The sequence below is a fragment of the Chaetodon auriga genome, chromosome 18 (assembly GCF_051107435.1).
Source record: "Chaetodon auriga isolate fChaAug3 chromosome 18, fChaAug3.hap1, whole genome shotgun sequence".
NCBI lineage: Eukaryota > Metazoa > Chordata > Actinopteri > Chaetodontiformes > Chaetodontidae > Chaetodon > Chaetodon auriga.
Window position 1 is genome coordinate 21,443,847 of NC_135091.1, and position 27,013 is coordinate 21,470,859.

General features: G+C 41.6%; 2 protein-coding genes across 2 annotated transcripts in view; one reads left to right on the forward strand and one right to left on the reverse strand.

Annotated features, from left to right (window-relative positions):
- Positions 1-90: 90 nt before the first annotated feature.
- casp8ap2 (caspase 8 associated protein 2) lies at positions 91-14,463 on the reverse strand. Its single transcript, XM_076756747.1, has 10 exons — positions 14,143-14,463; positions 12,432-12,499; positions 12,061-12,135; positions 11,779-11,879; positions 10,133-10,207; positions 9,465-9,580; positions 6,790-9,251; positions 2,113-4,930; positions 1,283-1,382; positions 91-1,180 (listed from the first exon to the last, which is right to left on the reverse strand). The coding sequence occupies exons 2-10, from the start codon at positions 12,463-12,465 to the stop codon at positions 1,118-1,120; spliced, it is 5,844 nt and encodes a 1,947-aa protein (XP_076612862.1). The 5' UTR covers positions 12,466-12,499; positions 14,143-14,463; the 3' UTR covers positions 91-1,117.
- Positions 14,464-14,521: 58 nt separating this feature from the next.
- The window catches only part of mdn1 (midasin AAA ATPase 1), a 56,751-nt gene continuing 44,259 nt past the window's right edge, over positions 14,522-27,013 (forward strand). The window contains exons 1-20 of the mRNA XM_076756094.1: positions 14,522-14,823; positions 15,123-15,349; positions 16,450-16,674; positions 16,932-17,039; positions 17,351-17,543; positions 17,623-17,832; positions 18,358-18,489; positions 18,698-18,801; positions 20,000-20,114; positions 20,335-20,519; positions 22,634-22,715; positions 22,923-23,018; positions 23,234-23,346; positions 23,707-23,855; positions 23,964-24,024; positions 24,665-24,876; positions 24,969-25,072; positions 25,324-25,468; positions 26,072-26,168; positions 26,523-26,636. Of these exons, the coding sequence (XP_076612209.1) occupies positions 14,728-14,823; positions 15,123-15,349; positions 16,450-16,674; positions 16,932-17,039; positions 17,351-17,543; positions 17,623-17,832; positions 18,358-18,489; positions 18,698-18,801; positions 20,000-20,114; positions 20,335-20,519; positions 22,634-22,715; positions 22,923-23,018; positions 23,234-23,346; positions 23,707-23,855; positions 23,964-24,024; positions 24,665-24,876; positions 24,969-25,072; positions 25,324-25,468; positions 26,072-26,168; positions 26,523-26,636 (2,768 nt within the window). The 5' untranslated portion in view covers positions 14,522-14,727. The remainder of the gene's footprint in view (positions 14,824-15,122; positions 15,350-16,449; positions 16,675-16,931; positions 17,040-17,350; positions 17,544-17,622; positions 17,833-18,357; positions 18,490-18,697; positions 18,802-19,999; positions 20,115-20,334; positions 20,520-22,633; positions 22,716-22,922; positions 23,019-23,233; positions 23,347-23,706; positions 23,856-23,963; positions 24,025-24,664; positions 24,877-24,968; positions 25,073-25,323; positions 25,469-26,071; positions 26,169-26,522; positions 26,637-27,013) is intronic.

Below are 27,013 nucleotides of genomic sequence, written 5' to 3' on the forward strand. Positions count from 1 at the left end.
GGCAAAGATTAAGCAAAAGTCCAGGGCTATTTTTATTATAACACTTGCATAATTCTGTCAATAAACAAAGAGTACAAACAGACACCAGCATAAATAAATAAAACTTTATTTCCCGTAAAGGATTCCGCACAATATTGACAAGATTGCATATTCCATGCTGTTTATAAGCAATAGGGTGAGTCAAACAAAAAACCATTTAGGCCCACAGATAAAATGCTTCATTTGTATTAACAGACATAAATGTACAGTCCTGTACAAGAAATGGACATGTAAACATTTAAACAACCTTCAAACATATATATCAAGCACACCCCTCACGACACAAATACATCCATTAAAACAAATCCAAAATATCACATCCAAAATTAGAATAAAATGGCCCGACCTCTCAGACCCAAAGGTCAAGATGTACTGATGGGGGATGCTTCAAGTTGTTTCCAGTGAGTGTCCACTCATTTTAGGAACTAAAATGTCACATCATTAAGGAGAATTTGAGCATACTTGCACACCATCCAAATCTGAAGGCAGTTTTTTCCCCACTGTCTTAGAAAAAAACAAAGTTTAGATGTAAGATGAACTTGAGACTAACATTTTTCAACATATCATTATCTGCAAAGGCAAAGGAAGAGGACCATACATCAGAAAATATCTTGCACCACTGCAGTGTGGATTCTTAAAAAGCCAAAAGTGCATCAAAACAATAACACTGATATTAACTGTATGTACTGAGTGGCTGTTTCACAGTTCACATCAATCTATGCTGTCAGTTGTGCTAAGGAGGAAGGAAGGAGGTTATTTCTGAATTATTATTTTTCACCATTTAATTCTGTGCAAACAATATGAACAGGTACAGCTGAATATCAAGAACAGCACACCTTCATGGACAGTGACCGGATCTCTGACCTACCTTTGAAAAACAAAGCTTGGCTGAAAGTCCTCCAGATCTTACTGGACAGAGGAGTTTATGTGGGGATCCATCCTGTGAGCCATGGGGACTTTGTGCACCATGTCACATGTACAGCGGCCTACAGACCTGTGTTGGTGCCATTGTACATGTGTAGAAATGTTCTAATACAAGAACTATTTGCATAAAACAGAGCACACACATTCAGAGCCATCAAGGGTCCATCTTTTCCTGCTTCTTAAAAAGCTTCATGAGCTGGTAAAATCTTTGAGCAATCTGATGAAAGAAAAACAGTGAACAGTTATTGTATGCACCTTCATCACAGCCCATACAGTCATTTCACATAACTACAACAAAGACGACAAGAGATGAACTTACCTGCCATGACGGCTTATCAAGTTTCTCTGACAAGGCAGAGAAAGTCTCACGTGAAGCACCGTTTGTCTTCAGGTCGATCAGAATAGCTCGATCTTCATCTCTGGAAGAAGCAGAACACAGGTCAGGAAAAGTAATCCTCTTCAGGAACATTGGTTTTTACATAGCAATCAAAATGTGTTGCTACTACTATCACCACATCTTCACATATAATCACATACACTTCTTACAGCACCTCCTACACAAATGTGAGAGATAAAGCTTTCTTCAAATATACCACCACCTCTGAAGCTCACTAATCAACACACTGGATCTCCTTTGTTTAATACATACCCGAACAGAAATGTAAAATTCACAATTTGTGCTTTTATTGAGAATTGCATGCTGGAACTTCTTGTGAACAACATCCAGGTGCAGTGACTGTGTGTAGATTCCTGAACAAATTGGGTACAATTTGTTCATCAGTGAGTTTTAGAGGTGTTGATAGTTGATTTTCACACTTTGAATAGAGCTAGGCTAGTTGTTTTGCCCTGCTTTCAGTCTTTATGCTAAGTTAGGCTAACCACATCCTGACTCCAGCTCTGCATTTAACACACAAACATGAGACTTCACAATGTATCAGTGATTCTGCATGAAATGGTTTAAAGTAGAAAAGTCTTGTGCTGTGTATTTTTGTAACATTAGTCAGATTTGACCATATGTGCTGAAATGCAGCAAGGATTGGACAAATGGCAAGCCAATGCAAATAATGACGATGCTTCATATGTATTAGATCTCTTATTCACAAATTCCAGGGGGAGGGGGAGTGTTACAGGATTGAACCAAGTACTGACCTGGTCCATGACATCACCACCTCGCCCTTCTTCCTGATGACATTCTTGGCGTAGAGACTGTTGGGGGACAGAGATGCTGGGGAGGATCTGGATTCACCATCGTCTTTCTCGCAGTTAGACACCATCTCTTCTGCACTGCCTTCTTCCTCCCTTCTAGACCGCTTGGCTTTCGATTCCTCTCTGTGCTTTTTCCGTTTACTTCCTTTGCCACAGTCCCTTTGGTCTTTCTCTGGTGTGCTGCTTGCGTTCACCTTCGTAAAGGCAAAACCTCTCTCCGAGTCAGACACCTCCATTTCACCACTCTCTGAATCTGAAACACGTGACACCAACACTTGGCTTCTTTTAGTTTTCCCAGAGCTTTCAGCAGGGTGATGTGGACTCTTATCAGACTCAGACAAAAGAATTTTCGAGGGACTTTGTTGAGTTGTCGTGCCTTCTCTGTGGCCTGTTTGACTTGCAGTCTGATCAGCAGGGGCTGTGATACCTTCCCTGCTTGTTGCCCGGCTGATCTGTCCAGAGAGCCCATCAGAGCTTTGAGCAGCATTGTGCAAACTGTTTTCTGAAGGAGTAGTTTTGGGCACAGTTTTCAGATACTCTGACGGTTTCTGTGAATCGTCAGAAAAACAAACGTTTGAGGTACTTTGTTGAGTTAACTTGTCTTCTATTGAGTGGGGTGGATCTTTTGTTAATGTTAAGCTCTCATCTTTTGTGAGATGGATACCTGCCCTGGTGGCAGCCTGACAGATCCCAGAATTTTCAGCAAGGTTAGACATGTTGTTCTCTGATGGCGGCGCATTTGAAGGAGTACAGTTATGTAATTTGTGGGAGAAAACAGCTTTTGCTTGACTTTCTTCAGTTGCCACGCCATCTTCTCTACGTTGCTGAACTTCTTCTATTAGTGTTTGACTTGAGCTATCTTCAGCAGTGAGCGTGGTATCTAGACCTGTGGCTGCCTGACGAATCTTCACAATGAAATGATCGTTGGACCTCTCCATCACCAGCGCCTGCATGGGCAGGTCAGGCTTGAACATGAAAGGTGTGGCAAGAGCTTCCGAGGCCATGCTGCTGCTAGAGCCACAGCTGGAGTTGTCAGTGTCGAGGGCCAGGTGAATGTCCTGTTCTGTAGCATCTTCCCCATCAAGTAGAGCATCCTCGCTTATGTGAGCACTGATGACGCTGTCTGGAGGGGACATGATGTGTACGTTTGATGGCTGTAGGAAGCTGAGATGGCTGTCTGACTTGAGGGGTGATGGAATGGTGAGGGAGACGGCAAGATCTTCAGCTAGAATGGAATACGACCTCTGTGAAGTCATGCTTGACTGCTGCATTGCTCTCTCTGACGGCACTTCTAACAGGCAACTTTCATCAAATAAAGCTGGATTCAGTGGCATCTGATCTTTGGATCTTGGAGACGACATCTTGCGAGGCGAAATGCTAGACCATGTTGCGATAAGTTTGGAGGGGGTATCAAATTTTGCTGGCGAAAGCAGTTTAGACGGAGAATCAAATTTTGTAGGAGTGGTGATGCTGATGAACCTCTCTCCATCCTTCCTTGGTGTACCTAGAGACCAGGTCGTGTTGTCTCCAGAGATGCCGCTGGTTTCTAGTAAATCAGATCCTTGCAGGAGGCACTTGAAGATTTCTCCCATTTGAGAGTCTCTAACTAGGTTGAATGTTAAACTGGAGGCTTGCTGTTCTGTGAGTAGCTCAAAGTCAGCTTTGTCAAGCAAAGAGCCATTTTGAGAGACAACCAAAGAAGACAAGTTATTTTTCTCTGGAGTTGAAGGAATGTTTTTAGGATGAAGGAAGTTTACCACAGTTTGCGTATTTGGACAATTTGTTGGATGCAGGTCAACATTCTTGTCTTTTTCCACATGTGTGATTCTGATATCTTTGCCTCTGCTCCCAAGGCCTGTTTTATAAGGCGCCACAGCACAAGGCTTGATTCGATTCGGGTTGGTCGAACCCGAATGTGCATCCATTTGTTGTAGTTGTGGCTGTCTAGATACTTTCTCACTTCCACTGTGCCGACTGTCCTCAGCCTGAGCTCTTGTTGGTTTGCAAAGGCTCTTAAGTGTCGTGTTAACATCCCTAAATAAGTAGTCAATTTGGACATCTACAAAGTCCCACAGCTTTTGCTTCAGATTGACTGCTTGCTGCTCAAAAATGCGTTTCACAATACCATTATTTGATACTTTACTGAACACAAGTGAAATCATTTTTTTCAGCTTGGACTTTAGCTCTCCTTCCTGACTGGATAATTGACCAAAATCAGCACCGTCAACAAATTCCAAAAAAGACTCCTGGAAATTGTCCATCACACCGTAGAAGCTCTTCTTGGGAAAGGTTTTATGAAGCTTCATGTACTTTTTTCGGATCTCAGTACGAACCAACTTGAATGTCTCCATTACTTCTTCTATGGTGGAAAAAGAAGCTTTGGTTGCTGCAGGACAAACTGTTTTAAAACGACTTTTTGGACTTCGTGTTGATACACCAGCCATTTCATTGGTTTCTTTTGATGAAACGCGCCTTTCTTCAGATGTCCTCTTTAACGCAGTCTGAGGACTTGCTTTATTTCTGACGGGTCGTTCCGACTTGGCCCTCTTTGTAGCAGGAACAGGAGAATCTGCAGCTGTCTCATCACTTTCACTTAAGATTTCCCCTTCCTCCAGTTCAGTGTCAGACAGACACAAAGGCAGGTCGGATTTTTTGTCCACCACGTTTTGTGTGTCATTGTTTGCTGGAGAACCTGGATATTTGTTTTCTTTGTTTACATCCAACTTCTTTGAGCTGGCATCAACAGCTGTGCTGGAGAAATCTGCACAGTAGAGAGAAAGAAAATACGTTTATATAGACTTTTTCTAGCAGTTATAACAACATCTCATAATTCTGATTGAAATATCTCATCATTATGCGGCCCCTATAATGTAAAGGATCTAGATTTTGTATTTTTTGAGATATAATACTCTAAACATGATTAATGAGTCAGTGCCAATTGAGAGGTCAAAGCTATGATGACAATACCTGATGTTTTTTGCATTTATTATGTATTGATGTCAGTTCCATAGGACAAGTCACACTAAACAGTTAATCATAACACCAAATTATTCCAGAGGCTATGTGTGGAAAGATTTTGGATTTGACAACACAGATAGAGATGCTGGATATATAGGGCGTTATGATTTCTGTGAAGCAGAAAACATGGACGGATTAGCGGAATTTGACCATTATAACATAATCAAGTGTAAAATGAGGAATATCTGCCAAAACGTGGATGCAATTTCTAAAAGTAAGGCTTTCAAAACAGCTTTAACCCAGTTCAACAAACTCTTAGGAGTGCAACAACCTCAACAGATGCAAGACAGGAGTTTGTTGACGACTTCACAACAAGTCACATATTCTGTTGGAAAAAATGATAAAGCTACATCTATTTCTGGTGGAGAAGGAGAGTTGCCCAAATGTGAAAGTAACCTCTGTCGGACAATTTACCAAATGTGTTCAAGCTGCACATTAAGGCTGTCCTGCAGAAGATCTGTTTGATAAGAAATAGTGCAAAGTTCCATCAAAATCATTGATTCATTAAATTCTGAATAATTCTTATGTATTGTTGAATTGTTGAAGTTTTATTCACCATTAGGCACTCTTTCTGATGAGAATATGTGCTTAAGATGCAAAACACAGAATTCTGAAAAACTGAAACAGAAAATGCATGTGGAAAAATGTTAAATGACTTCAAGGGGCCGTCAGTGAGGCTGTCTGCCTGCTGTTAAAAATGCATCACAGAAAAGTTACCGTGACATGAAAATCTCAAGTCGGTAAGACTTTTCAGCTGTATAATCCCCCCAAAGGACATCTCTTGTCTGTGTTTAAGGTCAGGCTATGTGGGTTGTGTTCAAATCAATTCAAACAAAATACAAAAACAAAACAACAAAAGTTTTCTACTTGAAAAGTGAGCGTCCTACAACAAAAAGATAGAGATCTTGCAATATCATAATTATATTATACAAAATTTCTGATAATTACATACATAATTCATTGGAGATCATTTTAATCATTTGTTTTCCTCTGATGAATACACTGCTTCCATCTTGGTGGCATACTTGAATTTGCACTGATGAAAACAATGTCATAAACTGTAACAGCTTCTTAGACTCATTAAGCCAATTATCTCATGATCACCATTAATTATATCATTATTGCAAAATGGTAGATGGTTACTTGCATGGCAAGAATACAACAGAAAAAAATTAAAAGGCCACTTAGCACTGCACTCCTCCAAACACGATTTCAAAAAAGTTGGGAGGCTTTGTGACAACATGGAACAATTTACTAATCATTTTTGACATATACTCAGTTGAAAGTACAAAGACAATATATTTAATGTTTTACCTCATCGACTGTTGATTTTTATAAATATCTGCTTATTCTGAATTCCATGTCAGCAACATCTTTCAAACAAGTTGGGACAGGGGCAACAAAAGACTGGGGAAGATGTGGAATGCTCCAAAAACACCTGGTAAACAGGTTCATTGGTAACAGCTGATAGTATCATGATTAGGTATGAAAGGAGCATCCTCAAAACTCTCAGTCGAGGCCTCACACATTACCAGCAACCTTCTTGATGTCTACATATGAAATGTTTAATGGAACATGACTTTGACATCAGGCAAACTTTACCTTTCTGAAGACTTTTGACATGACCTGGCTTGGCATGAACATGGAGATGACTTCTCTTGGTTATCCGCACTGGGCTCCTCAGAGGGCTTATGGCATCAGGGATCCTCTTCAGATTGCTCAGCGTGCGCATCATGGAGTCCTCATCATGGAGTAATGGCATTGAGCTGGAAGGCTCAGAGTTATTCTCATGACTCTTTCCGGGACCGAAGCTCTTCTTTGGTGTGAAAGTGAGGTCACTGCACTTCTCTGACAGTGCCGTCTCCTCTGTCGTGCTGCTGACTTTGGACACTGCGATACAGCCAGTGGATGAACTTGGCTCAGTTGTGATGGTGCTGCTGTCACTGGCGTCTTCACTTGTCTTAGTTAAAACGTAAATAGCCTCAGGAAGACTCAGGCCTTCTTGTGGAAGTGATTCCAGGCTTATTGTACTTGATACAGCATCTGCATCTTTAGGACAATCTTGCATATGATCAACAGCTTTCTCATGAAAGGAACTGGAAGCTGGAAGACATTGTTGTTGCTGACGGTCCTGAAGCGAGATAGTGGGTGAAATTTGCTGACTTTGGGGATTGGCCTTGTGAGGAACATCTTCAGCTGTAGGATTTCCCCTTGAGGGTGAATCAGCTGCACCTTCTTTGACTGAATCCACAGAGAGGCTTTTCTGTACTGCAGTTTTAGGAGTTCTACACTTGAGCTCTACTCTTGAATCAAGCACAATGGGTGAGGAGGTCACAGCAACGGACTGATCACTATCATTTCCAGGGTTTACTTTTTGTAAAGAATTGCTTGTGTGTTGTTCATAAATGCCTCCAGATGTGTCACTGACAGCAACTGTAGCCTCCAAAGGTCCACATTCATCTTTCTGGCTGTCGGACACCAGCTTGGTTTTGTCCTCAGAGATTTTTGAAATTACTGTTGCTTTTACAGAACTACTCTCCGGTGACTTTTGTGTGAGACATGCAGCCATCTGATTCTCTGCAGTATCTAGGGGTTGGCTATGAGCTGAGGTAGTTTGGACTGAATAGTCTTCTAGTTGCTTGTCAGCTGCAGCAGTTTGACTGTGGTTTTTGTCCTTTTCCTGGACATCTTTTGTATCATCACACTTCTTATGTGTCTTTTCAGATCCTGGAGTTTTGGGGATATCTTGAGATCGCTGTGCAACATCTTCCAGCCCTGCTTCTAATTCACTGCTGTCTACTTCATCGATTACACACATGTCTTCAACGTTCAACTGTGCACTCTCATCATCTGTTCTGTTTTCAACGACCTTATCCACCGGTGTGAGGTCACCCTGGCTGGCACTGATGGGCAACACTGACTTCTTAATTGGTGAAAGGGTAAGATTCAATGTTTCCATGAAACACAGCTTCCTGTTTGGACTATTGTCCTCCACAGACAATTTCTCTGTCAAATGTGGTTCTTTAGATGATCTTTTTAAGGCCTCTTGTGTCTTTTCTTTTCTTGCCATACTACAGACAGCCAATTTACCTTGGTCTGACTCTTTTGATCTCTGTTTCTCATGTTCTCTGCTAGTCTCAGTGCTCCTCTTATGCTCTCTGCTGATTTTATCTTCACGCAGTCTTTCCTCCCTCCTTTGATAGTCCTTTAACTGTCTATCCCCTTCCCTGTCTTTGGAGGAATCTTGTTGGCTTGAAGAGGACTTTTTCCGGTCCTTTGAGCCTGAACTTCTGGTATGTCCGTCACTAATCTTGATTTTTCTATGATCTCGGCTGTAACTCTCTTTAGACCTGTGACCTGCACTATGTTCAGATTCTGATGTCGACATTTTGGCTTTATCTTGTCTGCGTTCTCGACTTCGCTCTTTCCTATCTTCAGAAGAAGCGGCACTTTGTAAAATCACTGGTGGAGGGCTTTTGGTCCTCTCAGATCTGTGGTGCCCCTCAACATTTAGGTAGTTACTGCTTTTACATGATCTGGAGTCATGTCTTCGTCCTGTGTCTCTGTCTGCTTTGTGAGACCTGTAACAGTCCTTGTTGGGATCTGAACTGGTTCTATGTCTCCTCTCTGTTGATTCAGATTTTTGACTTTGACATTTTTCCTCTCTCCTCTTGGACTTGTGTTTGTCTGACTCACTATGTCGCGTTGATGAACAGCTGCTGGATTTGCTGACAGAGTGCTCAGTCTGTTTGTCAGATACATCACAATCTCCTCTTGATGAACTTTTTGAATGACTGTGAGAAGAAGCTTTTGAGGCTCTTGTCTCAATACTGGAATCACAACTTCCACTTTCCTTTCTGGAAGGTTGAGGAGGTTCCCGTGGAGGACGATCCTCCCTGGGAGGTGAACCTGGTAGAGGTGGAAGAGGGGGAGGAGGTGGAGGACTAGAGGGTGGTGGAGGAGGTGGCCTACTCTTGGAACTGTCTGTGGAGGCCCGACTGGATGGATTTTGATCCCGCAGATTATTAATGTGAGATTGATGATGATGGCGAACTTTTTCTGACCTGGGGAATACAATGATTTACCAATTGAGTAACTGATTAATCAAAACGGATTAATTTACCTGCCAACATGATCTTTTATGAGTCCTACTTGGAGCTGTTAGATTAATGTATTATGGAGCTTTTCATGCATTACATTAACCTACAGCCCTATAGATTATTATGAAACATATAGTACAATTACAATGAGCCACCAGTCCATTTTTAATCACTTACCATAGGTTCAGTCTCTGGATCTCAGCATCTTTTCGTGTCACCTCTTGTCGCGCTGTTCTTAAGAGTGCAGAGATATTCTTTTTAAGACGGCAGTTCTCAGTGTTCAACCCTGTATTCTGTTTTAAACAATGAGAGGGACAGAGACAGCACACCATGTTAGCGCTGTTCAATTTTTTGTGGAGGTGAGTTTTGACAGCCATTTTTCAGGAACACACGTTTCCTCATCAAGATATTCCAAGGTTAGTTCAAGTGGGTGCCTAATACCATTATTTCAAATATATTTGACAACAAAACTTTGTTTCGGTTTTTGCCTTCCATGTACATAAAGCCTATGCTTTCAGATGCAAACAAAAATAAATTTTTGGAAAAACACACCATCTGAGTGGATACATGTGATGACACGTTGTTAGGCAAAAACAACACATTCAAATTTATCTGAATTGGTGTAAAAAATGGCCTTTGACTTTGGCATCTTTTGACTGATAATCATATGTGTATATGTGAAATAGCAGTTGGCAAACAACTGCTAAAATGGAATATCAGTCAAAAACATCTGATAATTTACTTTTAATTAGAATTCTTTCAGACTTCTGTATGAAGCTTAATAATATTTAAGCAACAAAGCTCACCCTTTTCAACTGCTGAAAAATAAGGAAACTAAAACAAACCTGCATCTCCACCTGTTCCAGTCGTCTGCGCAACTCTTTAATTTGGTTTTGAGCTGCTTGGAATCTGGATTTCAACTGCAAACAAAGAAAAGGAAAACCATGGTGAGATAACTGGCCAGCTGGCAGTAGCCCTCTTTCATTTTAATCAGATAATCCTTTAATACACAAATGTTGTGTCTGAGCAGGAAAATAGTCAAAGGTTCAACCCATACTTGACAATTCACACCAGACTTTTGGTCAGAGGGAATTCTACTGCAGTTGCTTTTTACCTATATGACTATTTGTGACCTAAGCATGAAACTTCCATCATTTCAAGACCCCTGAAATGCAGTGGAGAGCTCAGACAAAGCTACAAAACAGAGCCAATTTTCTAAAAGAAACATTAGCCTTCATTGCAAAGAACAGAGGTACTATTCAGACCTAGTGTCACATACACTGAATATTTTCCATCATGGAGAGAAATTTGTTAACAATGACAGAAAAATCTGAAGGTCATCTACCATAACATTAAGCAATTCAAATGCAACAATGTAAATGACCACATGTAGACCACTTGTAGCAGACCCCAGTGAGGGTGCATATTACTTAGCTATAGTCTTGTCTTTGATCTGATGATGATGATGATGTATGACCGTGTTGTCTAGGTGGCTTTAGCCATAGCATTTATAGGTTATATCACAACATAGTCTAACTATTGCAAAATATCATGGCAGCTGAGCATCCAAAGTTTCTTTAGAAAACTCGGAGCGCGTCCATGACCACTATGGATCACTGAGGGGTGCAATGCTGCCCCTGGTGCAGAAGGAGCGCATGCTGAGGGATTTTTTCCCAGGAACGCGAGTGCTTGTAGTAACGGGAAATCTCATGTTCAGTGAGTCTTATGACTCTTGACACTTCCTTGGGAGAAATGTTACATGACTTCAGAACTGGTGCTGGCAATTCCAGTCTCCAGTGTGGCAGCAGAGTGCAGGTTCAGCCTTCAGAACAAAATTAAAATGGCAATGAGATGTCGTCTGTCTGAGACAAGGACACAAATCCTAATGACAACCCTCTGAATCATTTATCTGCTTTGTGTGGTGTTGATATAAAAAGTGACTGCACACTCAGCATCTCTCCATCTTTTCTTTCTATGCCCTTACAAATGTACTATATAATCTCTAAGTTTGTTCTGTATATCAAATATTATTGAGATCATGGATGTTTTTGAAAAAAAATATATATATATATACATCTCACTGTCATTAAAAATTTCTATTTAAAGGATGGGTAATAATAGATTAATATATCGTTTACTCACTGATAACGACATGAGATTTCTCGGTCTAGTTGACTTTCCACTTCTGCTAAACTAGTTCCTGAGGGAAACCCTGAACATGTAAACAGTACCCATAACCTTTCTGACATAATCCTGTAGTAACCCTATACTTGCTTAAAAAAACATGTTTGCTTATTTATACTCTGCATCATTCAACTGGCAAAAAATCTAAGTTGGGAACAAAGCTGCAGAGCCAAGCAAGAAACAGGCATATTGATCTCTGCACACAAACCATGAACACAGGCTTATCTCAAACCACACCTTCAGTATGAGAAGTCTATTATAAAAGACCGAGAGAGAACAAGGAAGTATTGAGCACATGGCATCTCACCTCACAGTACATTGACTCTCTGCTTTGCTGTTCCTCTGTGACAATTTCTTCATAAAGATCCATCGACTCTTTCAGCTGAGAAGAATTTGGATACGACTTCTCTGTAATAAACCGAAACAAGACAAGAAATATGTGAAATTATGGTTATGAAGTCCCAGTGTTGGAAAAAGACTCTGTGCTCGGCTATTTTTCCAGCACACAAATACAAATATATTACAATTATTAGTAATAATACTGTGTTGTTGCAGACCAAAGTGAAGCTATTGTAAGAAGGACCCTTACCTGCATTGCTGCTAGAACTGATATCCAAGCCATCATAGATATCCACAGAATCTTCACTGAGATCAGGTACCAAGACTGAGGATATTATACATGTGTTATAAATGTATGTCATCAGTTATGTACAATTATAATCTACCCTATTTTCCCCATTAAATCACTCCCACATTCATTCTCACATGCTTTGGTTAGTGCTACATGTATCATTCTGTTTGAGGAATGTTTTTAAGGTACCACACAGCACATTAAGTCATCCACACCAATATGATGTGCTAAAATAGCCTAATTGCAAAACCCAATTCCACATGATACACAAATACCAGAAAGTAATCTGAATGTAATAGTGTTTGTAAATGTGTTATCCTTATACTTACGACCAGAGGCACCATTCGTGTCAATGCTCTCCATTATTCCAAGTATTTCTAGGGCTCTTAGGGAGTTCCTGATAACAATAGTAAAGGAAAATAAAGTTATTAATAGTCTACAAATATCAGCTATAACACACTTTACATAGGATGAAGATTAACCCTCAACACCTGGCTGATGGATACATTGAAAGCAAGACCAAAAAGAATCAGGAACATACATAATTAATCAACAATTCATTCTAGAGTTGATAAACCAATGCTAAAGTTTACATGTAAGGAACATTTTAAGGGTTGTACCAACTGAAACAGTTCCAACGTAGGCATAAGTACTGACTTCAATATTACACCTAGCCCTTAGTAGCTGTAAAGTCCATCTTACATTGTTTTGAAAGGTGGAATAACTAAATTTCTCAACTGACTTTAAAATAAACCACTATGTCACCATTAATATTGATATAGCAAAGTAAAATATCATATACTGTAATAGAGGATCTATTCACATTGTTCACTTCTACAGATTGTGTACAATATAAAAGTATAAAAGCACTAAAATGAACATATTGTCTGTGTCATTATCTCTGGTGGACAAACTGAGGCTAATCTCTGTGTTGTTTGCATGATAAATACAAACCCAATTCCAAAGAAGTTGGGACGCTGTGTAAGACATACATAAAACAGCATGTGATAGTTGGCTAACCTTATCAGCTTCATTGTTTGTTTGCTTGTCTTTAAATATATGATTATTCTGATTCCGATGCCGACAACACGTTTCAAACAAGTGGTGGACAAAAAAACCTGTTTGCAACATTCCACAGATAAACAGGTTCACCGGTTTGTGAAACAAATGATTGTCTGAAGGATATTTCTGCATGGGCTCCAGTTTACTTCGTTGAGCTGTTGTTGGTAAACACAGCTCGTTTGCAAATGATTGCACACTGCTCTTATTTACGTTTTACAGTGTAGCACAGTTTTTTAAGAATCGGGGTCGTTCAGCTAAATCTAGCTAACTTAGACCTCTTTTGTTCGCTACTGTCCAAACAAAGAAGACAGCAAAGAACAAAGCCACCAACACAGCTAGGCAGACAGAAATGAGGGCATCTTAAGTTATACTGTTGAGTTTCAGCTTAATGTCAACCGTCGTGCTTGAACATCGCTTCAACTTTCTGCACCGACCTAAATCTGATATTTGATATTCTGCTCAGCTCAGCATCAAGCTAACACTATCATTACCACAGCTACTATAGTCCTGTCCTAAACTATTCGACTTCACACGAGCCTCTCCCGAATTTATGTTTGAATCAGGTAACAGTCGCTAATACAAAAGACAGAATGAACGGTAAAGCCAAGTTTGCCGTTGATCAACGTTATTTGATGGATGTTTTATCTACGCTACCCTTTCACGCTAACTCAAATGTACAACCCGTCACCGAGGTGTTCATAGTTACTTTTTATTAATGAAAGGTGGATTTCTTCCTTAATAGATATTTTATTGTTGTAAATAAACAAGCTTGGATCAGTTAAACCACTGTTGGCTCCACATTCCAATTAATGTTAACTGCTACCAAAGTATTATCTGGGACAAAAGGTAACGTTAAGCCATAAGGTTAAAAGTGCTCAGGCTGTAAATGTGAGGTGCTAATAGGAGCGCTATGCACCGACTAGTCATTCATAAAAAGACTGTTACAGTTAGTTATGAACTATGAATTAGTCAACTTACTTGTTTGCGTATTGTTGTGCCTCCTCCTGTTATTTACAAATGTAATGTCGCGCCAAGACTTCACTGCACAGGAAGTAACGACATTTTCCCGCGGTCTGTCAACGCCGTGGAGGTGTTCTTGTAGCTCCTCGGCTTCACAAATATTCTTGAAACGGGAGCCAACCCCTAAATGATAGCAAGGGTTCCGCGAATTATGGTCTTCTCCACTGGTTCATATTCCACCACAGCTAACTGACACACACGAAAGCATTAAAATAGCAGCATATAAGACAGTTCGCTCGAGCGAAAGTTGTTGGCAGTCTCGGGTGAGAGCTCCACTGTACCGGCGTCACCGTCCACTTGCGTCATCTCTCCGCGACGGAATCCAGCTTCGACCCGGAAGGATTTCTGCTTCACTCACATGTGGACAGGATCTTAACACCAGTGACGGGAACGTGCTTGTGTGTTGTGATACAACCTCAGACAGGCAAGCGCGTGATGAACCTCTTAGTTTGGTTTAATAACAGTAAATCAGGAGACTTACTCATATACCACGCGAGTTAGTTTTCGTTGTAGATCGCTCCTCCACAGGCGACAAATGATACGATGGAAAATTTAGAATTGAGCCTGTCATCACTGGGCACCATATCCAGACATATTGACAAAAGTCACAACGAACTAAGCCAGTATCTGTCAAAACAGGTAAGATATGTTTATGTGCAGCTTGTATGAAATGAAGAAATGCGTTCGGAGTGTTTTATTTTCACACTGTGACTCAAAACGTGTCCTGTGTGCAGCATGCAGCAACATTCCCTTCACATGTCAGGAGTCACTGTACAAATGACAGAATTTTTGTGCACTGTGTGTCATTAAAACAACTCCGCTGCCTTTATAATTCCTAGAATGTAAATATTTAGCAGAAATATTGATTTATGTGTGGCTTTTATGTCAACCAATCAATATATCAATTGGGAACTTTCTGCCATATGATCTCTCCTCAGATATGGAGCCAGCACGACAGGCAGTGTATTCTGGAGTGTTTGACTCAGCTGCTGTTGGAGAAGGACTATACTTTGCTGATTGCTCGACATCTACGACCACTGGTTTTGGACCTTTTGGAGCGGAATGCAGAGAGGGTCAAAGCTGGTGGCAGGATCAACCATGACCTCCACGAGCGCCTGTGCGTGGCCCTCAGCAAACTCCTCGGTATCAGTCCTGATGCACAGGCGTAAGTGTACTCTATTCTTTTCACAGACAGCAAGGAAAATGTCTCCTCTTCATCCCAGCCTGTAAAGCTGCTGGGGCTGCCCTGAAGTACTGCATCAGGACACATGGCTGGATTAGGTTGACTGGGGGCCCTTGAGTAAAAATCAGGTGTTTCAAATAAATTTCAAATAATGAAGGCATTACAACTAGGTGTTTGTGCAGAACATCAAGGTTAAAAGTGTAGTTCAACATTTCTAAAATACATTTATTTAATTTAAGTCCCAGAGTGAAATGAGAAGATTGGATATAATTTCATTTTTTTGTGTAAATACAGAGATGGAGTCATGGTTGGACTAGCATAGCACAGAAATGTAAAAATGACAATTCTTTGTTTTAAGGGGGTTGTTTGTTGGAAAGATTTCTACTTCATCAAGTTCAAATTGTTTAAATTAAAGTTCAATTTGTTGTTTTTACATTCCTCTTTGTGTGGGAATTAACTAAATGAGATGCAACATGATCTCTGGAGTTGTTGGTGGACACCTACCAGCTTGAACTTTGGACAGAGCCAGGCTCGCTGTTTCCGTCTGCTTCCAGTCTTTATGTTAACCTAGGCTAACATCTAATGTCCTGAGTCCCACTCTGTACTGAACACACAGACACAGAGACTGATATCCACCTTCTCATCAGTGCAAGTCTGTTTTTTAAAAATGTTGAACTGCTCCTTTAACTGATAATGCAGGACTCTTGTCTGTTCAGTTGATGTCGTGATTTTATGGTACAAACACAGTGAACATGGGGCTCTTGGGACCCTTGAGGGTCTGAGGTCTGGTTGCAGTTGCCCACTTTGATCCAGTTGCTAATCCAGCCTTGACCGCAGCCCCCGTACTTTGAAATTGGCCAAAAAGGGGACAAATCAGTAGTCACCTAATGTGTATGAAGCTGCAGTCTTCTGAGTTATGAGTAAAAAGAACAAAAAAATAGATTTAGACGATCTAGATCAGTGAAAAAGAAGCAGAAACATCTTGACTGCTAGTTCTGAGTAAGCTATGAAAATACTGAACTCAGACAGACATGATGCAGGCTACATTCCACCATGGCTACTTTTCTATGTCTGTCCATAAGGTTTGCTGCGAGGTACTTCAACGATGCCCCCCCAGTGTTTCAGAGGCTCTTCTTCAGCAGTGAAGAGTCATCAGCGGTTCAGTATGGCCCCAGGAGGATGAAGCTGCGTGACCTTATGGGTGCCACCCTCCGTTTCCTCCACAGTGATTGTGCCAAGTTTCGAATTCTCTGGGACTGGAGTCCCTGCGTATCACAGCTGCTCACCAGCGATGTCATGGTTCGAGGGTAAGTACCTTCCTCTTGAAACCCAAAGAGGCTTCATGAACAGTACAGGGAAACAAATCCTTAACCACAGCTGGTCCCATTGGTCGAAATCCAAAACGAGTATCTTTGATACTTTTGTGGCCGTAGATCGTTTCACTAATGTTTAAAGCAAAGCAGTTCAGTTTATTTCAAAATTTAAAGAGGTGTGTGTGGCTCTGTTTGTGTGTTTCATCCCATTTACTGCAAATTCAGATTAAACACACCACTGTCTCTAACAGGTACACTGCTCAGTGTTTAGCACTGGTGTCTCATATGACTGATAATCAGAAAACCATCTTCCTGAGAAAGGTTCTCACAAGTGATGAGATCCTGCACATGAAAATCAAGTACGTACCTTCTGTTTTTCCTTTCTGTATCTATAATCATATCTAGCACCGAGTGCTATGGACAACCTTTACTGTCAATGCTATTCTGGAAACCTGTCTCCAATGGAAACAGCACATTTTCAGTATGTTTCAAAATACATGTGATTGTTCACATATTCTGTGCAATACTTCTGTTTGTGAAATGAATAAATTGATGAAATGCTCATAAACTAGAAGAAAAAATAGTTCTCAGTGTACAATTTCAACATTTTGGTCACCTTGAAATTGGTGGAGAACCAAAAGGCATGTCTTTGTTTTCATTCCTTTTTTAGAGCTTTGGAAGAAACTCAGCAGCTGGAGGTAGAGAAAGCCCTAGTGTTAACCAATCAGGGCTCTGTGATGTGGCGCCAGGAGAAAGCTCATAAGTTTACCAGGGGCCAAGTGGTATCAGAGGACCTGTCCCAGAATGTTGTGGCAGTCTGTGGTGTTGTCCTACCCAGGATCATTCCAAGACAGGCTGAACAGGCATGCACTCTTTGGTTTGCCACATAAAATAGTCTCTGCGTATGACCTTTCTGGTCCTAATGCTGGTCTCTATTTGCAGATGAACCAAAAAGATCTGGTCCTGGTGGACTCAACTTGCCGTAATCTGAGAAGGCTGGCACTGGCTGTGGCCTCCCAGAAGCCTGCGCTGCTTGAGGGTCCTATTGGATGTGGTAAAACTGCCCTGGTAGAGTTTATGGCTGCTGTCACAGGACATACAAAAGCTACAGAGATCCTCAAAGTCCAGCTTGGGGATCAAACTGACAGTAAGGTGAGAGGGCATGGAATCAGTCTAAACTTAAAGGGCCACTCCACTAATTGTACACATAAAATTCAGTTTACTCATCAAGAGGAGTCACTCAGCCGATGAACACAGTCACATAAGTCCACACATAATGGCTCTGACAGAGCTTTCTGAAGACTGAAAGAATAACACTGATGGCGTCACTATCATCATATCAACGTCTGCTTGGTCTGTAGTCTTTGCATTTTTAACCGAAAGCCTGCATTACAAACTGCAGATGTGGACATTTAGGAGGTAGAGGCAGTCTAATTAAAGGCACCATGGAGTCACATCCTTGGAGCATCTAGTGTTTTTGAAACTTGGCCCGACCTAAAAGTCAGGATATTCAAGCTTCTACTGCTTCAATTTGAACCATTCTTTTTTGAATACTGTGTCTCTGAGTCCCCCTCTGTTATGGAAGTGCAGTACTAAATCACTGGAGTATCCCTTTAACATCAGTGGAGCTTAGATGGATGACGGAAAATTAGTGAATATGTTTTGTTTGTTTGACAGATGTTGTTAGGGATGTACCGTTGTACTGACATACCGGGGAAGTTTGTGTGGCAGCCAGGAACACTGACACAAGCTGTATCCAAGGGCCAGTGGATCCTCTTGGAAGACATTGACCACGCACCTCTGGATGTGGTGAGGAAAACTTGTTGAGAACAGTGTAGAATAAGGCATGACTATTTTCAGTTCACACACAGTATACTTTAACCTTTAACTTAGAGTTTCTGAATAGATCCTTAATAAACAGAATATTTTTACTTCTAAACCCTTTTAATGTTCAACCTGTTAGTTATGAATATGTCATGTCCACTAACCACAACTGGACTGAAATGGTCTTTCTTAGATATCTGTGCTCCTGCCTTTGATGGAGAATAAAAAGCTGATGATTCCAGGACGGGAGGATTGCATCGATGTTGCTCCTGGATTTCAGTTTTTTGCAACAAGAAGGTAAAAATATCATTTCATTCTAAATGTACTCCTGCAGCAGCAGCTTGGCTGTCCCAGTTTCACAACCCCATTTCCAAAAAAGTAGGAGGCGCTGTGTAAAATGCAAATAGAAACAGAGTGTGAGGATTTGCAAAACACTGAAACGCCATATTTCATTGAAAATAGCACAAAGACAACATATCAAATGTTGAAAGTACTATATTTCATTGTTTTTTGAAAATTATATCCTCATTTAGAATTTGATGCCAGCAACATGATTCAAAAAGTTCTGGACAGTGGCAACAAAAGACTGAAAAAGTTGTGAAATGCTAAAAGAAAACACCTGGTGGAACATCTCACAGGTAATGAGGGTAACTGGCAGCAGGTTGGTAACATGACTGGGTTTAAAACGAGCATCCCAGAGAGGCTGAGTCTGTTTGAAGTAAAGATGGGGAGGAGTTCACCACTCTGTGACAGACTGCGCTGGCAAATAGTGATGTTAAAAGAAGAGGTGATGCAGCAGAGTGGTAAACATGACCCTGTCCCAGCTTTTTGGAAACTTGTTGCTGGCATCAAATTCTAAATGAGGATATAATTTTCAAAAAACAGTGAAATTCCTGTTTCAACATTTGATATGTTGTGCTATTCTCAATAAAATATGGGGTTTCCATGTTTTGCAAATCATCACATCCTGCCTCATTTTACACAGCATCCCAACTTTTTTGGAAACGGTTGTCTTATCTATCACTATTAGGATATGTCCCCTCACAGTCTGAACATGTCAAGATCTTATATGAATGAGTCATGCTCTTGACATTCAGCCTACGTGCACATCCCACTCATAGATACCAGCCAGCTTATATTCAGCCCCTCTGATTCTCTTGCATTGTTAAGGTCTCAGTAAGCTTCAAACAATTGAGGTTGTATTACAAATACTTGGAATGCTATGAGAGGTTTAGGATAAGAAATCGCCTTTGCATGAGGTCCAGTGAATCATATATTTAGGGACAGCAGCACGCACTCAGCTGTACACACAGACAGTCACAGAAGCAGTTCTGTGATCAATGAAAAGAGAAAACTTGAGAAAAAAGTTGAATCCCAGTCTACAGGGACACCTCCACGTACCCGGCCAATCACTGCAGGAAGTGGGCATGACTGTCGGACTGTACGTTGGCGAGGTACAACAGTTGTCGAACGTGAGCGTGCTTGTGTATTGCAGGATGTACTACAGCGGTGGCAGTTGGTACAAACCACAGAACTCTCACGCAGCGCTGCTGGACAAGTACTGGACCAAGCTGCAAATGGGCAACATGACCCGAGAGGAGCTGAAGAAGGTGAGTGTTGTTGGCTTTAAAGCGGCACACGCCTACTCTTCTCCCTCACAGGTGATGTCACTTCCACTGACAGACCACCTCTCACCCCTCTGTTGGTTTTGTTGAACGTGTTAAGGCAGGACAGCTTATCCTGATGTTATTGTTATTAGTGCATAGAGCTTAGAGTGTTCTTCCAGAATACCCTCATGTATTTTATTTTACCCTCTGCCTGTGTGTGTAGGTGCTCATCAGCAGGTATCCTCGGCTAACGGTGGTGTCAGAGCGTCTCCTGGATATCTACTGCCAGCTCACTGGGGAGAGACACTCTGACCTGGACACAAGCAGCGTCCAGTCCCCTGATGGCAGCCAACAGCACAAGTCTGAGGACAAAAGCACACCGCTGGAGGGGAGAGCCCTGTCACTGAGGTGAGGCCCAGCTCACTGCTCTCTCTGGGCTCCCTTTACTCTACTGTTTCTGGTCTTTTCATTAAAGAACGTGATGTTGTATGCTGAGGTAGTGATTTCAGGTAAGACATTCCACTGAGCGCATCACATCCTGCTGTTCTTTGCTGAACACATATATCTGATGTGGCCAGCAAACTACGCTGTTTAACACTTAGATTTGCAGTTACAAATGAAAAGCCACACTGAAACCTCATATAGATCATGATCATTCACAAACTAATAACATTTTAACAAGTTTTTTACTTTCTTAAAGTAAACACTCAACCTATTACACTGTAGGAGAAGTGACTATGTTCCTGTAGTTGCAGTTGGGGAGGAACCTCCATCGTTGTTGCCGGGAACAACATGCTTGGCCAAATTTTAATGTAGTATTTTGTCAATATCAGTCGAACATTTGAGCCAGCAAATGCACTGATGCAGTCTACAGTTTGCATGCCAATATGCCAGTGACAGCATGAAGAGTGCATGCCTCTGCTTATCTCTCTGTACTGTCACTATCTGAAAAAGTGTCTTTCTGTTGGTGCAGCAGAGGCTGATCTATCCTGACTTTTAGTCTCTAGTATGAGATAACGTCAAAAACGCCGGATCCTTCAGTTCCCATAATGCAGTTCAGCAGTGTCTTTATTAGACCTTCCCTTTCTGTAAAGTCAGTCTTGACAAAGACATTATGTAACTGTTTTCACAGGCTGAACAGCACTAACCGTCGCTAGTTAACTAGCGACGGTTAGTGAACGCACCTTAAGACTCCAGCCGGAGCCATTCAGTCAAAGTTCAGACACCTCTTTGCTGCAATCAATAACAAAATGTTCTATTCTAGTTGTGGCATTACTGCAAAAGTTGATTAATTGGTTCCACAAAAGTCATCATCTAAGTTCATAGCATCACTAGTGACCAGGAAAAAGTGGCAGGATTGTGTGTATTTCACTTCAGCCATATGATCTGCGGCAAGAATCAACAAGAATTTGACTCATTTTAATCACTAATGATTAACTAACTAAATGACTCATTTTCCTTCATGCTGGTCATGTGATTTCATTCCTCCCACACTGTTGAGGTATACAGGACATACTGGACTATGTGCCATTTACCTGATCTTGATATAACAACCATTTGTCACACAGTGTCTGGCCTCTCTGCACCATAACTGCCAGCTGCCCTTTATCCTGACAGGCATCATCAGTGGGGGCAAACATAGAAAGCTTTACCCCCCTTTGGCCTTACATCCGTCAGATTCCGCCCAATCAAAACCACCAGCTAGTCTGCAGCGGCAGCCTCCATGACTTTAATTAGCTTTCCACTAGCTACTGCTGTGTTCGATAGATTATTGATTGGACTGTCCTCTGGACGAGGGGCTGGAATCACATATTCTACAGGTCGCACTGGGGCGTTCTCATTAGGTAACAGCTTTTTATGCATGTCCTGGCTCAGAGACCTTGCTCATCTGCCCTGGTGCTTTTTGAGTTTTCCATGTGCTTTCAGTGGGGTTCATACAAAGTGTGTTGGTGAAGATTAAACCATAAATCAATGTGTTGGAAGTGTTGGCAGTTTCCATGCTCTGCGCTTCAATAGTACATATGCTTTTCATGGATCAATGTAATTAACTTTATAGCTCAGCCTGTGATGCTCATGTGCGTTGGTCTAGGTCGTTGGGGTTCATGCTATTGAAGAAGATACATTTACTTTAGGTCAACACTCATGCTTCTTTATGTTTCCTTACAGTTTGACCTGTTACTGTATTCTATTACAGGCCTGTACCAGTGCTAGTGATGATAACAACTTTCTCTTCTGGGATCATTAAGTGTTCATTTTATCCAACTCTTCTGATTGGTCCATTTCCTATGTAGAACTTTGATTCAGTTATCTCCTATCATGTCCGATTTCATTCTTATCCCCCTGAGACAATATGTTATACCTGGAAAAACAAGCTGATTCAGGGACTGTGGTTGAGTGTCTCTCACTCTGCAGCTAGCTTGTTATTCAAGAATTACATCTCTTTGTCATCCGAAAGGAATAAATAATGTAGTTACATTCATTTTCATTTCTTTTCTTGATGCATCTTCATTGTGATTCCTCAGGGACCTACTGAAATGGTGTGAGCGGATCAACGTTAACTTTGATAGTGCTTCATCAGCCACAGCACAACATGTCTTCCAAGAGGTTAGTGGGTTTGATTTCTTCAGAATTAACCAAATCAAGGGATAGTTTTCCCACATTTAGTGTATTTAGTACAGTATTGCTCATGCCCTCTCCTAAATTTGACAGTGAAAATGCATTTTTGATTCAAGCCGTGTATGAAACTGTAGGTAAGTTGTGGTGATTCAGCATGTCCTATTTTTATTGACTGCTGCCTTTTCATGGTGTCAGGCTCTCGACTGCTTCACAGCCATGCTGTCTCGTCCAGAGAGTCGACTGCGAATGGCCGAGATCATCGGAAGCAAGCTCAACATCTCCAAAGAGAAGGTATTTGACAAGCCTCTGACCAACATCTGTGTTTGAGGGACCTTAAACAAAGCCCCCCCCAACAGATTTGACCCATTGACATTAATATGATGAAGACAATATGAACCAGTTCTAATTTGAGAATCGCTTTAATCAATATGGGAAAAAAAATCTCCCTCTTTTACATGACATAAAGGCTGCTGTGATTTTGCTTCGTGGTTGCTGTTTGTTTCTAGGCCCAGCACTTCTGCCACATGTATCAGCCTGGCATCGTGCTGACTGAGCTGGAGGCCTCTGTGGGCAGAGTGACTCTGGCTCGAAAGCAGACTGAAGCGGTGCTGCTGAGTGTGTAAGTGGGACAATGTTGTTGTGCCAATATTCACCTTCTGATAGAACCAAATAGACCCCCTGCTGGTAAATTGAATAAACATTGAATTGATTTCAAACTGCATTATGGTAAACAAACCCATCTAATGGCTTGGCCATCAGGACATGCCCAAATATTCACATTGATTCTTTCAAAGTCAATGTGAATGGGTGTCAAAGTTTGGACTAAAAACAAAGTGTGACTTTTTATAGTAGCATGCAAAAACAGCGGTGTTGCTTTAAATTACAAAATAATGTGTTTTACAGTTGAGGGGGCTTGACTTATGACAACAATATCTACCTGCAAGGATTTAAACTGAATGTTTTGTTTTATTTTTTACAGGGACAACCAGACATTTGCTGCCACACGTCCCTCTGCTGTGCTGCTGGAACAGCTGGCAGTGTGTGTTAACAAAGGGGAGCCTGTTCTTCTGGTGGGAGAGACAGGAACTGGAAAGACCTCCACTGTACAACATTTGGCCAGAGTCACAGGTGAGCTCAGGAACCTAGCGAGGCTGCGGCTCAGCAGGTAGAGCGGGTCGTCCTCTGCTGTCCATACCACTCCTGATTCAAATATTCCCCGTTGTGTGTTCAATCCAGGACACAGGCTGCGAGTTGTGAACATGAACCAGCAGAGTGACACTGCCGACCTGCTTGGAGGGTGAGTGACACACAGATTGTATTGAATTAAAATGAACATGTTTTCCATCGCTTGGAAATTTAACGCCTGTACAATATCAAATACCATCTGTTACCTTGATGGATGAAACCTATTTATGATGCGACAGAGGAGCCCTCTTACAAAAGGGCAACATCTATCAAACATAGCGTCATATTCCATCAAACTCTTCAAAAAATGAGCAGACTGCCAAACGATGAAGGGGCTTAGGGAAAGCAGCAGCAGCAAATGTTCCAACCATTATATCCTTTCAGTCTCTGGGCATGGGTGAGTCATTTTCCTCTGCCAGTGATGAGCTAAGCAACCAATGACAGACAGGAACAACATGCAACTCTGCATGTACTGCATCTACTACACAAGGATCAGCACCTTTCTTCACACTACGAAAATTTGCAGCAAAGAGCATCTAAGATCTTGTTTGCAGTAAACCTTTTCTTATGTCTCCTCCCACTCCTCGGTTTAACATTACTCTGCTCATTAAAATTCACGCTAGGGTCCAGTAACACACATTTTTTTAGGTGAGAAAGAGCAAATGTACACAACGGTGTGTTTAGAAGAAACAGGTCACATGTCCTGTATCCAAACGCCAGTCGCTTTGATATAATGCATCTGTCTAATGCAGGTACAAGCCCGTTGACCACAAGCAGATCTTGCTCCCCCTGCGGGAGGCCTTTGAGGACCTGTTCTCCCAGACGTACTCGAGGAAGCAGAACCTGACGTTCCTGGGTCACGTGCAGACCTGCTTCAGGGGAAAGCGCTGGCAGGATCTGCTCAAACTCATGGACCACGTCTGCAAGTCTGCCCTCACTAAGGAGCTGCAGGAGAAATCAAATGGTAGTGAACTAGAAGGAGTAAACAGTGTAACAGTAAGTATACTGGCCACTGTAGCATATTGAAAGACTAATCTGTCTTGTGTGTTTGTGCAGCTGCTGTGCTGCAGGAGCAGTGGGAGGCGTTGGCTGCCAAGCTGAGCCAGACCCAGCAACAGATCCGAGCCTGTGAGACCGCCATGGTCTTCGCCTTTGTGGAGGTAAAGACCTTTAAAAGTATCTTTTTAAAGGGCGCCCTCGTAGTCTAATGGTTAAGGCACGTACCACATAACCTCAACACCCACTGTTCTTTTTCCTGTCGTACCCGCCCCCACTCACTCTCTGTACTGTTACTGTTAAATAATGGCCAAAAGACAAAACAATTCACAAAGACGAGTTTGTGACCTGAGTTTTATTTCTGTGCAGTCTATCCTGAGTGGAACAACTGTCACCTCTGTGTGTTCCTCTGTAGGGAACATTAGCTCAGGCAGTAAAGAAGGGCCAGTGGATCCTGCTGGATGAGATCAACCTGGCAGCAGCAGAGACCCTGGAGTGTTTGAGTGGACTTCTGGAGGGCAGTGCTGGATCTCTGGTGCTTCTGGACCGTGGAGACACTGGTGAGGACTGCTGTCACCCTTACAATAGGGCTTTGACAGCATTTTACTGAATCTGAACTCAGCGCTTTGTCTGCTTATCAAATCCAAATCCTTCAGAATCCTGTATTGAATACACTTTCATTCCATTTTTTGTAGATTCAGTTGAGCTCTGTGCTTTTTATTGGTCGACACACTTTTCAGTGGCAGTCAAAATAATGTTCACAACCCGTAGATGAAACATGAGATGAAATGTTGATTAAATGCATGTTCGACACATTAAAAATCACGTGTAGCTACTTGAAGTCCTGAATCCAAAATATTAAGAAATATTGATACAATATGAACGAACAAGAACAAGAATTTCACTGCCAGCTACTTCTTCACTGTAATTGTTGTGCATATGACAGAACTTGACTCACTGAAAGTTAAAGTGGGAGGTAAAATATGACAGCTGGATCGTTTCTTGCTGCTCTGTTGGTCTTGTTGGACTACAGACACACACCATCCAGCTGTGAATGACTACATTTATAACATGCATTTCATTTGTCATTTAGAACAATTTTTTATATTCCTCGGCATTGTTGCTAATATTGTTGTGTTTTGTTTTGGTTTTTTTGATCATAGAGCCCCTGTTACGCCACCCAGACTTCAGGCTCTTTGCCTGCATGAACCCAGCTACTGATGTGGGCAAGAGAAACCTTCCTCTGGGTCTCAGGAACAGGTGAGAGTCTTTATGTCATAGACTTAATGTACTGAGCTAGAATTTTATTGCTTAGAAATAAGACACATGAAGACCGTATGATGTTAAAGAGGGAAAGAAATACCTCAGCACAGCGTGATACATTTCTCCTTTCATTAGAAACATCCCAGACAAAACTCAACTCTAAAATAGTAAAAATAGTAGAACGTACTTATCGGGGGATATCATTCTGAGCAGCAATTGCTGTCGTTCTTGTTGTCACGGTCAATCTAATAGTGATGTGCAAAAGAAATGGTTCATGTTTCATGTACAAACTGTGTGTGTGTGTGTGTGTGTGTGTGTGTGTGTGTGTGCGCGCGCGCACGTGTCCTCCAGGTTTACTGAACTGTACGTGGAGGAGCTGGAGAATGAGGGCGATCTGCGGATTCTGGTTTCAGACTACCTCAAGGGCTTGAATCCACACAGGAGTGTCATCAGTGGCATCATAAGGTTAGCCTTTACATAATGTTGCAACAGGTAAAATCAGGTAAAATTTCATTTTGCAGACAGTTTTACTAAAAATCCACCTTATTTTTCATGCAGCCTGAGAGACAGTGCTCAGGGCTGAGAAAAGAAAAGTCTTCTGCATGTTTTTTGAGTGTAAAAAAGAGCTTAATCTACATTTGTAAGCCTCTGTGTGTGGCCAAAGGCTTTATCTTTTCCTCTTGTCCATCCATTGTGAGCAAAATATCTCAGTAAAGCCTTGAGGGAGTTTCTTCACATTTGGCACAAATGTTTCCTTGGACTCAATGATGAACTGATTAGATTCTGGTGGTCAAAGGTCACAGTGACCTCTGTCCCATTCTCATGAATGTGATATCTCAGGA